Below are 13,640 nucleotides of genomic sequence, written 5' to 3'. Positions count from 1 at the left end.
GGCTAGTCTGCAGCACACGGGGGGGCCGGCCGGGGGACAGGAAGGGGCGGCTCCTGCCCGGGCCTGGCCCTACCCGTCGGCGGGGGGCGGTCGCGAGTCGGACTCGGGGCCGGGAACCTTCATCGTTCGGGCTGGCTGGGGCATCAGCTGCCCGCTGCCCACGGGCGTTCCTGACCCCCGGCCCCGGCCCCGGCCCCGGCCCCACCTGGATCGGCCCAGCTAGCGCTGCCCCTGTGGAGCGGGGTGCGGCTGGGCCAGCCGGGGAAAGCCCCCCCCTGCCCTGGCCTCGGCCCCAGACCCGGCCCCCGGGCCGTGTGAGCAGCCGGTGCGGGTAGAGGACAGGAGCGGGCTGGGGGAGCCGGGAGACCCAAAGATCAGACCGTGCGCGGCGCTGTCTGTGAATGAATCCAAGGAGCTGCTGCCTCCACGGGTTGTGAGCAGGGTCCGGACCGGGCAGCTGCTGCTTCCCCCGCGGCTCTGTGCCCAGCGACGGGGCGGGGGGATTTTCTCCAGGCGGAACTACTCCGGGCTCTGCTGACCCCAGCCCCTGGGCCGGGACACCGGATAATTGGGAGGGACCTGGGGTGGGGGGATGCTGGGGCCAGGCAGGAAAGTGACTCTGCACAAGGGGCCCCGGGGGCTCAGATCTGCAGCCCCTAGGAACCTGCTACCTTAGTGACAGCGAAGCCGCTGTTCAAAGCTCCGGCCAGCATCTGCTCCAGAGGCATAACTGGGGATTCGGGTGGGGATCGAGACCAGGCCCCGGGTGTGTGTGTGTGTGTGTTCCTTTTGTGTGTCTGGGGGGTGGAGGTATCAGGAATGGAGGGAGGGAAAGACAGTATGAACTTGGGGGGACTGAACTCTCTCTCTGGAGACAGGAAATTCCAGGGGGAGAAAAGCTGGGCAGTGGGGGGTGAGGAAATCCTCTCTGGTTTTGCTACTTCCCTCTCAATACTGATAACATTCTCCCCAGTTCTTCCCCTTTACTGTGCAACTATCAGCTGTGCATATTTAGCACAAAAAATCAGTGACTAGCCAAGTTACCACAGATGACAAAGGAAAAAAGATGCAGATGGGGATAAGTAAAGAACATGTATTGCAGATCTTCTGACCAGTCTGAATGAATTCAGATGAGCAGGGCCGGATGCTATTCGCCTGAGGGTGCTGAAGGAATTTGCTGAAGAAACCTCGGAGCTACTGGCACTAATATTTGCAAAGTCCGGGATGACAAGAGAGGTCCCAGAAGACTGAAGGAGGGCTAACGTAGTGCCCATCTTTTAAAAGGGGGGAAAGGAGGAGCCCAGGAACTACAGCCCAGTCAGCCTGACTTGGATTTCTCAGACACTACTGGAGTAATGTATAAATATTCTGGAGGATGAAGGGGTGATCACAAGCAGCCAGTATGGATTTACCAAGAACAAATCATGCCAAACCAGCTTGATTTCCTTCTTTGACAGAGTAACTGATTTGGTGGATGGGGGGATGCAGGGGACATAATAGACCTGGATTCAGCCAGGCTTTTAACGAAGTCCCAAATGACATCCTGATAGGTAAGATGGAGAAATGCAGGCTTGGTGGAACCTACTATTAAGTGGATACATAATTGGTTAAACAACTGTAAACAAAGATGGAATGATGTCAGATTGGAGGGAGGTCTCCAGTGGGATTCCATAGGGATCTGTTCTGGGTTCAGTGTTGTTTAACATCTTTATTAACGACCTGGATGTAGGAATAGAGAGCAGATGGATCAAGTTTGCAGATGACACAGAAATAAGGGAGGATTGCCAGCACTGTGAAGGATAGAGCTAAAATTCAGAGGGATCTTGATACATTGGAGAGCTGGGCTATAGACAAAAAAAATGAAATTCACCACAGACAAATGTAAGGTGCTGCACTTAGAGAAGAAAAACCAAATGCACAAATACAGAATGGGGAATAATTGGCTTGGCAGTAGCACTTCTGAGAAAGATCTGGGACCTGTTGGATCACCACCTCAATTTGAGTCAGCAATGCAGTGCTGTTGCAAAAAAAGTAATGCAATTTTAGGTTGCATTAACTGAGGCATAGCACGCAAGTCACGGGAGGCGATAGTACCACTCTACTCAGCACTGGTTAGGCCTCAGCTGGCGTACTGTGTCCAGTTTTGGTCATCGCTGTATAAAAAGGATGTAGAGAAACTGGAAAGGATTGAGACGTGAGCAACAAAGATGATCAAAGGGATGGAATTTGAGCAAAGGCAGAGGAACTGGGCATGCTTAGTTTGGAAAAGAGATTAAAGGGGACATGATAGCGGTCTTCAAATACTTGAAAGGCTGCCATAAAAAGATGGAGAAAAATTGTGCTCTCTTGCCACGAGGGCAGGACAAGAGGCCATGGCTTCAAACTACAGCGTGGCAGATTGAGACTGAATTTCAGGAAAAACTTAACTGTAAGAACAGCAGGACAATGGAACAGCCTGCCTCAGGAGATTGTGGAAACTCCTTCACTGGAGGTTTTCAAGAGGAGGCTGGATAACTATCTGCCTTGGATGATTTAAACACAACAAATCCTGCATCTTGGCTGGGGGTTAGGCTAGATGACCCTTGTGGCCCCTTCTAACCCTATGATTCTAGGATTCTATATAAAATCCAGGTACGTTCCCCCTTTGTCTCAAGTTACTGACCCTTTCTCGATTCTCCTCCTCAGAAATTCCCCCATTTGCTCTCTGATTTTCAATTGTCAATTAACAATCTCCCACTGGGGATATTTTCCCATCCATTTTATGTGCAGGGAATTGACCTTGTTGAGGTGGGAAATTGGTGCCCTGAGTCAGCCCCTAAATGGGAAGAGGGTTAGTGGATGCAGCTTGGGAGAGCCCTGGGACATCGCTGCCTCTGCGGGGGGAGTTGTGACCGTGTAGATCCCAGGATGTTAGAGAGAAGGTGGGGGAGGTCAGAGCTTTAATTGGACTGACTTGTCTCTCTCCCCAGTGGAAGTTGGTCCAATAAAAGATATTATCTCATGGGAATGGGACACCCATTCCCTGCCACCAATGGCCTGGAAGGGATACAGGAGGGAAAGAGAGGAGAAAGTGTCCCCAGTGTGGTAACCAGTATCAATTGCTGCCCCCCATCTGCCCAGTATAGGTCCCCACAGCCACCAGCTACCTGTGCCCTGCCCCCTCCCCACTGCCAAGGAGCATCCATGACCCCAGCGCTTGCCCTCTTCAAGCAGCTTTGCAAAGGGCTCCCTGCTGCCCACGTGAATGGTGCTGGGGTGGGGAACCATCACTTTCTGATTGTTTATTGAACATTCATAGAATCATAGAATATTAGAGTTGGAAGGGACCTCAGGAGGTCATCTAGTCCAACCCCCTGCTCAAAGCAGGACTAACCTCCGCTAACCTAGGCAGCAGTGACCATGAGATGGTCGAGTTCAGGATCCTGATGAAAGGAAGAAAGGGGAACAGCAGGATACGGACCATGGACTTCAGAAAAGCGGACTTTGATTCCCTCAGGGAACTGATGGGCAGGATTCCCTGGGAGGCTAATATGAGGGGGAAAGGAACCCAAGAGAGCTGGCTGTATTTTAAGGAGACCTTATTGAGGGCACAAGAGCAAACCATCCCGATGTGCAGAAAGAATAGCAAATATGGTAGGCGTCCAGCTTGGCTTAACAAAGAAGTCTTTGGCGAACTTAAACGCAAAAAAGAAGCTTACAAGAAGTGGAAGCTTGGTCAGATGACTAGGGAGGATTATATAAACACTGCTCGAACGTGCAGGAATGAAATGAGGAAGGCCAAAGCACAATTGGAGTTGCAGCTAGCAAGGGACGTGAAGGGGAACAAAAAGGGTTTCTACAGGCATGTTGCCAACAAGAGGAAGATTCGGGAAAGTGTAGGCCCCTTAAAGAAAGAGGGAGGCGACCTAGTGACGGAGGATGTGGAGAAAGCTGAGGTACTCAATGCCTTTTTTGCCTCTGTCTTCACAGACAAGATCAGCTCCCAGACTGCTGTACTGGGTGGCACAGAATGGGAAGGAGGCAAACATCCCGCAGTGCTGAAGGAACAGGTTCAAGACTATTTAGAAGGATTGGACATTCACAAGTCCATGGGGCCGGATGCAATGCACCCGAGGGTGCTGAGGGAGTTGGCTGAGGTGATTTCAGAGCCATTGGCTATTATCTTTGAAAGCTCGTGGCAACAGGGGGAGGTCCCTGAGGACTGGAAAAAAGCAAATATAGTGCCCATCTTCAAAAAAGGGAGGAAAGAGGATCCGGGGAACTACAGACCGGTCAGCCTCACCTCAATCCCTGGAAAGATCATGGAGCAGGTCCTTAAGGAATCCATTTTAAGGCACTTGGAAGAGAGGAAGGTGATCAGGAACAGTCAACACGGATTCACCAAGGGAAAGTCATGCCTGACCAACCTGATTGCTTTCTATGATGAGGTGACTGGCTCTGTGGATGTGGGGAAGGCGGTGGATGTGATATACCTTGACTTTAGCAAAGCTTTTGATACGGTTTCTCACAGTATTCTTATCAGCAAGTTAAAGAAGTATGGGTTGGATGAATGGACTATAAAATGGATAGTGAACTGGCTAGAGCATAGGGCTCAACGAGTAGTGATCAATGGCTCCATGTCTAGCTGGCAACCGGTCACAAGCGGAGTTCCCCAGGGGTCGGTCCTGGGGCCGGTTTTGTTCAACATCTTTATTAATGATCTGGAGGATGGGGTAGATTGCACCCTCAGCAAGTTTGCGGACGACACTAAGCTGGGGGGAGTGGTAGATACCCTGCAAGGTAGGGATAGGATACAGAGTGACCTAAACAAACTGGAGGATTGGGCCAAAAGAAATCTAATGAGGTTCAACAAGGACAAGTGCAGAGTCCTCCACTTAGGAAGGAAGAATCCCATGCACAGCTATAGACTGGGGACCGACGAGCTGGGCAGCAGCTCTGCAGAAAAGGACCTGGGGGTAACGGTGGATAAAAAGCTGGATATGAGTCAGCAGTGTGCCCTGGTTGTCAAGAAGGCTAATGGAATATTGGGCTGCATTAGGAGGGGCATTGCCAGCAGGTCACGGGAAGTGATTATTCCCCTCTATTCGGCATTGGTGAGGCCGCATTTAGAATACTGTGTCCAGTTTTGGGCCCCCCACTACAAAAAAGATGTGGACAATTTGGAGAGAGTGCAGCGGAGGGCAACCAAAATGATTAGGGGGCTGGAGCACAGGACTTATGAGGAGAGGCTGAGGGAACTGGGCTTGTTTAGTCTGCAAAAGAGAAGAGTGAGGGGGATTTGATAGCGGCTTTTAACTACCTGAAAGGGGGTTCTAGGGAGGATGGGGCTAGGCTGTTCTCGGTGGTGGCAGATGACAGAACAAGGAGCAACGGTCTCAAGTTGCAGGGGGAGGTCTAGGTTGGACATTAGGAAAAAGTTTTTTACTAGGAGGGTGGTGAAGCATTGGAATGGGTTACCTATGGAGGTGGTGGAATCTCCATCCTTACAGGTTTTTAAGCTGAGGCTTGACAAAGCCCTGGTTGGGATGATATAGCTGAGGTTAGTCCTGCTTTGAGCAGGGGGTTGGACTAGATGACCTCCTGAGGTCCCTTCCAACTCTAATATTCTATGATTCTATGATTCTATGATTCTATGAAATCATCCCAGCCAGGGCTTTGTCAAGCCTCAGCTTAAAAACCTCTAAAGATGGAGATTCCACCACCTCTCTAGGTAACCCATTCCAGTGCTTCACCACCCTCCTAGTGAAAAAGTTTTTCCTAATGTCCAACCTAGACATCCCCCACTGCAACTTGAGACCGTTGCCCCTAGTTCTGTCATCTGCCACCACTGAGAACAGCCTAGCTCCATCCTCCCTGGAACCCCCTTTCAGGTTGTTAAAGGCTGCTATCAAATCCACCCCCCCCCCCATTCTTCTCTTTTGCAGACTAAACAAGCCCAGATCCCTCAGCCTCTCCTCATAAGTCTTGTGCTCCAGCCCCCTAATCATTTTTGTTGCCCTCCACTGGACTCTCTCCAACTTGTCTACATCCTTTCTGTAGTGGGGGGCCCAAAACTGGACACAATACTCCAAATGCGGCCTCACCAATGCCGAATAGAGGGGAATAATCACTTCCCGTGACCTGCTGGCAATGCTCTTCCTAATGCAGCCCAATATGCTATTAGCCTTCTTGACAACCAGGGCACACTGCTGACTCATATCCAGCTTTTTATCCACTCTTACCTCCAGGTCCTTTTCTGCAGAGCTGCTGCCCAGCTCATCGGTCCTCAGTCTATAGCCGTTCATGGGATTCTTCCTTCCTAAGTGGAGGACTCTGCACTTATCTTTGTTGAACCTCATGAGATTTCTTTTGGCCCAATCCTCCAGTTTGTTTAGGTCACTCTGTATCCTATCCCTACCTTCCAGGGTATCTACCACTTCCCCTAGCTTAGTGTCGTCCGCAAACTTGCTGAGGGTGCAATCTACCCCATCCTCCAGATCATTAATAAAGATGTTGAACAAAACCGGCCCCAGGACCGACCCCTGGGGAACTCCGCTTGTGACCGGTTGCCAGCTAGACATGGAGCCATTGATCACTACTCGTTGAGCCCTATGCTCTAGCCAGTTCTTTATCCATTTTATAGCCCATTCATCCTACCCATACTTCTTTAACTTGCTGATAAGAATACTGTGAGAGACAGTATCAAAAGCTTTGCTAAAGTCAAGGTATATCACATCCACCGCCTTCCCTACATCCACAGAGCCAGTCACCTCATCATAGAAAGCAATCAGGTTGGTCAGGCATGACTTACCCTTGGTGAATCCGTGTTGACTGTTCCTGATCACCTTCCTCTCTTCCAAGTGCCATAAAATGGATTCCTTAAGGACCTGCTCCATGATTTTTCCAGGGATTGAGGTGAGGCTGACCGGTCTGTAGTTCCCTGGATCCTCTTTCCTCCCTTTTTTGAAGATGGGCACTAGATTTGCTTTTTTCCAGTCCTCAGGGACCTCCCCCTGTTGCCATGAGCTTTCAAAGATAATAGCCAATGGCTCTGAAATCACCTCAGCCAACTCCCTCAGCACCCTCGGGTGCATTACATCCAGCCCCATGGACTTGTGAATGTCTAATCCTTCTAAATAGTCTTGAACCCGTTCCTTCAGCACTGCAGGATGTTCGCCTCCTTCCCGTTCTGTGCCATCCAGTACAGCGGGCTGGGAGCTGATCTTGTCTGTGAAGACAGAGGCAAAAAAGGCATTGAGTACCTCAGCTTTCTCCACATCCTCCGTCACTAGGTCGCCTCCCTCATTCTCTAAGGGGCCCACACTTTCCCTCATCTTCCTCTTGTTGGCAACATGCCTGTAGAAACCCTTCTTGTTCCCCTTCACGTCCCTTGCTAGCTGCAACTCCAATTGTGCTTTGGCCTTCCTGATTTAATTCCTGCACGTTCGAGCAGTGTTTATATAATCCTCCCTAGTCATCTGACCAAGCTTCCACTTCTTGTAAGCTTCTTTTTTGCGTTTAACTTCACCAAGGACATCATTGTTAAGCCAAGCTGGACGCCTACCATATTTGCTATTCTTTCTGCACATTGGGATGGTTTGCTCTTGTGCCCTCAATAAGGTCTCTTTAAAATACAGTCAGCTCTCTTGGGTTCCTTTCCCCATCATATTAGCCTCCCAGGGAATCCTGCCCATCAGTTCCCTGAGGGAGTCAGAGTCCGCTTTTCTGAAGTCCATGGTCCGTATCCTGCTGTTCTCCTTTCTTCCTTTCGTCAGGATCCTGAACTCGACCATCTCATGGTCACTGCTGCCTAGGTTGCCACCCACTTCTACTTCCCCTTCCAAATCTTCCTTGTTTGTCAGCAGCAGATCAAGAGAAGCACGGCCCCTAGTTGGTTGCTCCAGCACTTGCACCAGGAAATTGTCTGCGACACTCTCCAAAAACTTCCTGGATTGTTTGTGCTCTGCTGTATTACTCTTCCAGCAGATGTCAGGGTGATTGAAGTCTCCCATGAGAATCAGGTCCTGTGAACTGGAAACTTTCCTTAGTTGAGTAAAGAAATCCTCATCTACCTCATCCTCCTGGTCTGGTGGTCTGTAAGAGACACTCACCACGACATCATGCTTATTGTTCTTGCTTCTAAGCTTAACCCAGAGACACTCAACTGGCTTATCTCCAGTTTCATACTGGAGCTCAGAGCAGTCATAATGCTCTCTTACATACAGGCCAACTCCTCCCCCCTTTCGCCCCTGCCTGTCCTTCCTGAACAGTTTATACCCATCCATGACAGTGCTCCAATCGTGAGAGTTATTCCACCAAGTCTCAGTTATTCCAATCATGTCGTAGTTTCTTGACTGTGCCAGGACTTCCAGTTCTTCCTGCTTGTTTCCCAGGCTTCTTGCATTTGTGTACAGGCACTTGAGATAAGTAGCCGAGTGGCCTACTTTCACAGTATGAATCGGGAGGCCTCCCCTGCTGCACCCTCCTCCTTCTGCTTCCTTGTGGTGTCCCTCTTCCCCACTAACCTTTGGGCTTAGGTCCCCGTCCCCCGTCGAAACTAGTTTAAAGCCCTCCTCACTAGGTTAGCCAGCCTGTCTGCGAAGATACTCTTCCCTGTCTTCGTTAGATGAATCCCGTCTCTTCCTAGTAATCCTTCTTCCTGGAACAACATTCCATGATCGAAGAATCCAAAGCCCTCCCTTCGACACCACCTGCGTAACCACGCATTTACTTCCACAATGCGACTGTCCCTACCTGGGCCTTTTCCCTGAACAGGGAGGATGGATGAGAACACCACTTGCACTTCACGCTCCTTTATCTCTTTTCCCAGAGCCACATAGTCTGCAGTGATCCGCTCAAGATCATTCTTGGCAGTGTCATTGGTGCCCACATGGAGAAGCAGGAAGGGGTAGCGGTCTGAGGACTTGATAAGTTTTGGCAGTCTCTCCGTCACATCCGTAATCCTAGCTCCAGGCAAGCAGCACACTTCTCTAATTTCCCGGTCCGGACAGCAGATGGATGACTCCGTCCCCCTTAGGAGGGAGTCCTCGACCACCATCACCCTTCTCTTCCTCTTCGGAATGGTGGTCGTGGAACCACCATCCCTAGGAGAATGCATCCCTTGCCTTCTGGTCAATCGGGTCTCCTTCTGATCCATTCCCTCTGAAGGGTCCTCCAAATCATTCTCCGCTGTAGTACTTGTGCAGAGAGGATGAAAACGATTCCTTACTTCTATCTGCATGGTGGGCACATGGGTTCTCTTTCTTCAGGAGGTCACATGCTGCCAATTTTCTTCCCCGTTCTTCAGTTTCGCGTGCCCAGCCTTCTCTGAATCTTCATTACACTCTGCCTGGGCCTGATGGAGAAAGACATCGTTTTCTTTAATGCAATGCAGGGTTGATATTTGGGCCTCTAGTCCTTTAACCTTCTCTTCCAATAAGGAAACCAGCCTGCACTTGGTACAGATGAAGTCATCTCTATCCTGTGGGAGGAAGACAAACATAGCACATCCAGTGCAGGTGACAACAACAGATCGCTCCATCTCCATATCTCTGCTCTGAGAGCCTCCTCAGATGCTCAATTTCCTGCTCAGCAATGTCTGAAAGGCAAAGACCTGCAGTGGGCTCTCTCCGCAGGCAAACTCCCAGGCAAACTCCATCCTTCTCCTTCTGTTAGACGCCCCTCTGTTCGCTGCTCAGCTGGTTCGCAGCTGGCTGCCTTTTATAAGGCTGGGGCATTTGCCCCGCCCCTGCACTTACCCTTCAAATCCCCGCCCCCGCAATTAACCCCACCTGAATCCAATCAATCACTCAAACAGACAAACCCCCAACTGCCAAAATGGTCCCTGTAACTGCACCAGTCACAAGCACCCACCCCCAGTCAGCTGTAACTTGCACCAGTCACACACCTGGTCTCTCAGAAACTCCCCCCTCTAGCACAGCACACCCAACACAGCTCCCCTCACTTAGCACTCAGCTGGGCTCCTCTCGGACAGATCCCAGGCAAACTCCCTCCTTCTCCTTCTGTTAGCCGCCCCTCTGTTCGCTGCTCCCGAATAGCCTCCATCGTGATGTTGAATAAATCAGCAACATCTTTCCATATTTCCACGTATATTAGGTCAGGATATCCTGTTCCCAAATTTCATCACTCTAAGTGCATTTTAACATCAGGAACTGGGATACAAATTCAGTTGAGGCTCAAATAACTAAAGCCATAAAAACAGTTATTTTAGCAGCATATTTCTAATGATCATCAGACCCTGTGAGGGGTCTTATTATTACTATTATTACTGAATATGCTTGTAGATTTCTTTAACTGGGGAGGTTTCAAGTTTATATCAATGGCAAAACCTAAATGCAACTATAACAAACGTGCCATATTCCCTTCTCCAAATGAAGCGTGGCCTCTTGTAATTAGATCCGACCATTGTTACTCCCTGTGTTGCTGAGCCCTCTGGATCTGGGTGTTGACTGGTCACTGTTCCTAGATGTGGGCCTCTCAACACTCCCATTGTTTCGGCCATTCAGTGTCGATGGCTCTTGATGACATTGAGACTGCTCTACGGCCATCACTTCCCCAGGACCTGTTCATGTTTCCTGCTATAGAAGAGGTGATCTTATCCAGAACAATGGTCACAATTAGAAATAGCATTCATAAAACCAAACGGTATTATCAACTGGATGAAGACATGCACCTCAAACTATAACATCAACTTTAGCCAAGGTGGCATTAATCTAGCTATCAATCTGGTCTTCTTTAAGATGTTCAGAAGCCTGTCCACAAGTTTAGGTGCCTGAATATTTTTCAAAATCTGACCCTTGGGCATTTTTGAAAATGTTACTCATACATTTTAGGTGTTCTATGGCTGTCAAAAAGAACAGGGCATACATACCCTTGTAGAGAAATGAACATACCTTTTGAAAAGATTTGATCAGTATATAGATAATATGGGGGGGAGGAAATCTTTAAAAATTATGTGTGTAAAACACACGTTTGATGCCACATCTGCAGAAACTGAGGTGTAATTTTAAAAGTTTGAAGTGACTGTGAGGTATTCTTAGTGTCTCTTCCCACAGTGTATTAAAGTTATCTATGGTCTCGTGTATGACAACACTTAGGCCTGTGTAGGACACCGCAGAAGAATTTTGTGACGCGAGGGTAGCGTGAATGGCAAGACTAGGCCTGAGTTAGCATAAATAATAACAACTAGGCTTTATGAGCAAAAGCAGGCCTCCCAAGCAAAGCTAGGTGCCTCATGACCTGGGCATAAACTCAGGAAATATGTTAACTGCACCATGACCTAGATATGAGTTTGAAATAGAGCAGCTAAAGATGAAAACAAGTAACCACAGTAAACAACACTAAACACAGTAAACAGTAAACAACTGTAAACAGTAAACAAGTGCTACACTTTTTCTGGAGGTGGTTTTAATAGATGGACTTCCAGATTGATTGAGTGGGTCTTCACTTCCGCTCAATCCATCCAGATAAATCGATTTGATGGCGGCAAATTTGAAGCCATCAGTGTAGACATAGCCTTAGTTGTTGTATAGCACTCATTATCATAGATATTAAAGAATTTTGCAAAGTGTCACACATATCATCTCCATTTTACACAACAGCAACTGAGCATATGCTTCATAAATTTCGGATCACATGAAGAAAAGTTAAATGGGATCATTGTCAATGATTTTGTAGAGGAGGGAACAGTGGCATAGAGGAAAAAAGTAACAAGACCATGGTCAAACTGTGGAGGAGTCAGGAGATCCCAACTCCCTGGAGTCAAATCTACTCCATTGGAATCTACTGTGTAAATATTGGTAAATGAGGTATTATCTCAGTCATGGGATCTCAGTGGGGTATTTGGGTGGGGTGGCTGGGAAGATGGGGGGATCTCCCTGGCACTCCCCTGGGTGCCCACATGTTATTCAGGCATCAAATCCAGATCCAGCTGCTCCTACACGCCCCAGAGACCATGTCCCAGGGAGCCAGCAGCGCAGAGAGCATATATCAGCCCCCTCTCACCTTCCTAACAGAGGCGGAGAGAAGAGGCTGAGATCTCACAGCCAGGTGGGTTTTCCCAGATAGTTTCTTTCTTGCTTCGATTCCTTCCCTGGCTGCTTCACTGTTCGGTCGCCCGCCCCTCCTTGCCCCAGCCACCCACCTGGCCATGCACCCAGGATTGATGGAAATTATCAGGGGGTTTCTAACCAGCTGAGGGGGGACTTTCTGCAGCAACCTCCTTGTCAGAGTTGTGGGTGGGGAGGCAACTATTTTGTTCATTTTCAGGGCGGGCTGAACAACTGTATGAGTGCGATTATCGGACGGGGTTGCTTGGAAGGGTGGGGGCAAAGCTTAACAGCCCTGGGGCTCATTTCCAGTGAATGTCCCACATTCTCAACGCTCGTGCTTCAGGATACATCTGGACATCGGCAGGGGCCAGGAAGGGATTTCCACCCCACTGCCCCATGTATTCGGAGAGAGCTTGGGTTGTTTTTTATTTTTTGAGGGGGGTTAAATCTTGTTCCTCTGAAGCCCCAGGCAATGCCTGGAGGTGGGACATTGGGTGGTGGGACAGGTGGCTGGGGAGGACTTTGGGATGTGATGTGTATAAGAGATTGGCTGTGACTCCTGTAACCACTAGACCCCGCTCCCCTCCCAGATCTCTGGGTAGAGCCTTGGCATCTTGTCGATCATTTCCTTTCATCTGCAGGCCCCCCCAACCCCTAATGAATCCAGCCAACGGCACCAGCCCGGTGACCAAGTTCATCCTGCTGGGTTTCCCCTCCCTGAGCCGGCTGGGCCGGGATCTCGCCTGCGCCCTCCTCTCCTGCACCTATGCCGGGATGCTGGCCGGCAACCTGAGCATCGTGTGGGCCGTGCTGCGGGACCCCCGCCTCCAACGCCTGCCCATGTACATCCTTCTGGGGAACTTCGCCTGGCTGGAGGTCTGCTACATCACGACCACCGTGCCGCGGATGCTCTTCGACCTCATGAACCCCGGCATCCCCATCTCCTTCCACGCCTGCTTTGTGCAGTTCTACTTCTTCTTTTCCACGGGTACTACTGAGTGCCTCTTCCTGGCAGCCATGGCCTTGGACAGGTACCTGGCCATCTGCCACCCCCTGCACTATCCCGTCCTCATGTCCCCGCACAGCTCCTGGCTGCTGGCGGCCTCCTGCTGGCTCACCGGCTACCTCTGGTTCATAGGGCCCGTCGCCCTCGTCTCCCAGCTCTCCTACTGCGGCCCCAACACCCTGGATCATTTTGTCTGCAACCCGGGCCCATTGCTGGCCGCCTCCTGCACCCCAGCTCCCCGGACCGAGCTGACCTGCTACACCCTGACCTCCCTCATCATCTTAGGCACCGCCTGCTTCACCCTGACCTCCTACGGGCTAATGGTCCGGGTGGTGCTGAGCCTGCCCACAGGGGCCGGGCGACAGAAGGCCTTCTCCACCTGCACCTCGCACGTGGCTGTCGTGGGCCTCTTCTGGGGTTCTGTCATGGTGACCTACGTCAACCCGTCCACCTCGGGGGGCAGCGGGAAGCTGGCAACATTCTTCTACGCCGTGACCACCCCCTTCCTCAACCCGCTGATCTACAGCCTGCGAAGCAAGGAGATGAAGGAGGCGCTGAGGAGGACGCTGCTGGGAGGGCGGTAG

General features: G+C 50.4%; 1 protein-coding gene across 1 annotated transcript; it reads left to right on the top strand.

Annotated features, from left to right (window-relative positions):
* Positions 1 to 12,707: 12,707 nt before the first annotated feature.
* LOC137140824 (olfactory receptor 11H6-like) lies at positions 12,708 to 13,640 on the top strand. Its single transcript, XM_067529468.1, has one exon. It carries the CDS (start codon positions 12,708 to 12,710, stop codon positions 13,638 to 13,640), a length of 933 nt encoding a protein of 310 aa, XP_067385569.1.

Source organism: Emydura macquarii, unplaced genomic scaffold, assembly GCF_026122565.2.
Source record: "Emydura macquarii macquarii isolate MOO-44397 ecotype Brisbane River unplaced genomic scaffold, CSIRO-AGI_Emac_v2 contig_2990, whole genome shotgun sequence".
NCBI lineage: Eukaryota > Metazoa > Chordata > Testudines > Chelidae > Emydura > Emydura macquarii.
This window is presented reverse-complemented; position numbering and strand designations above follow the sequence as displayed.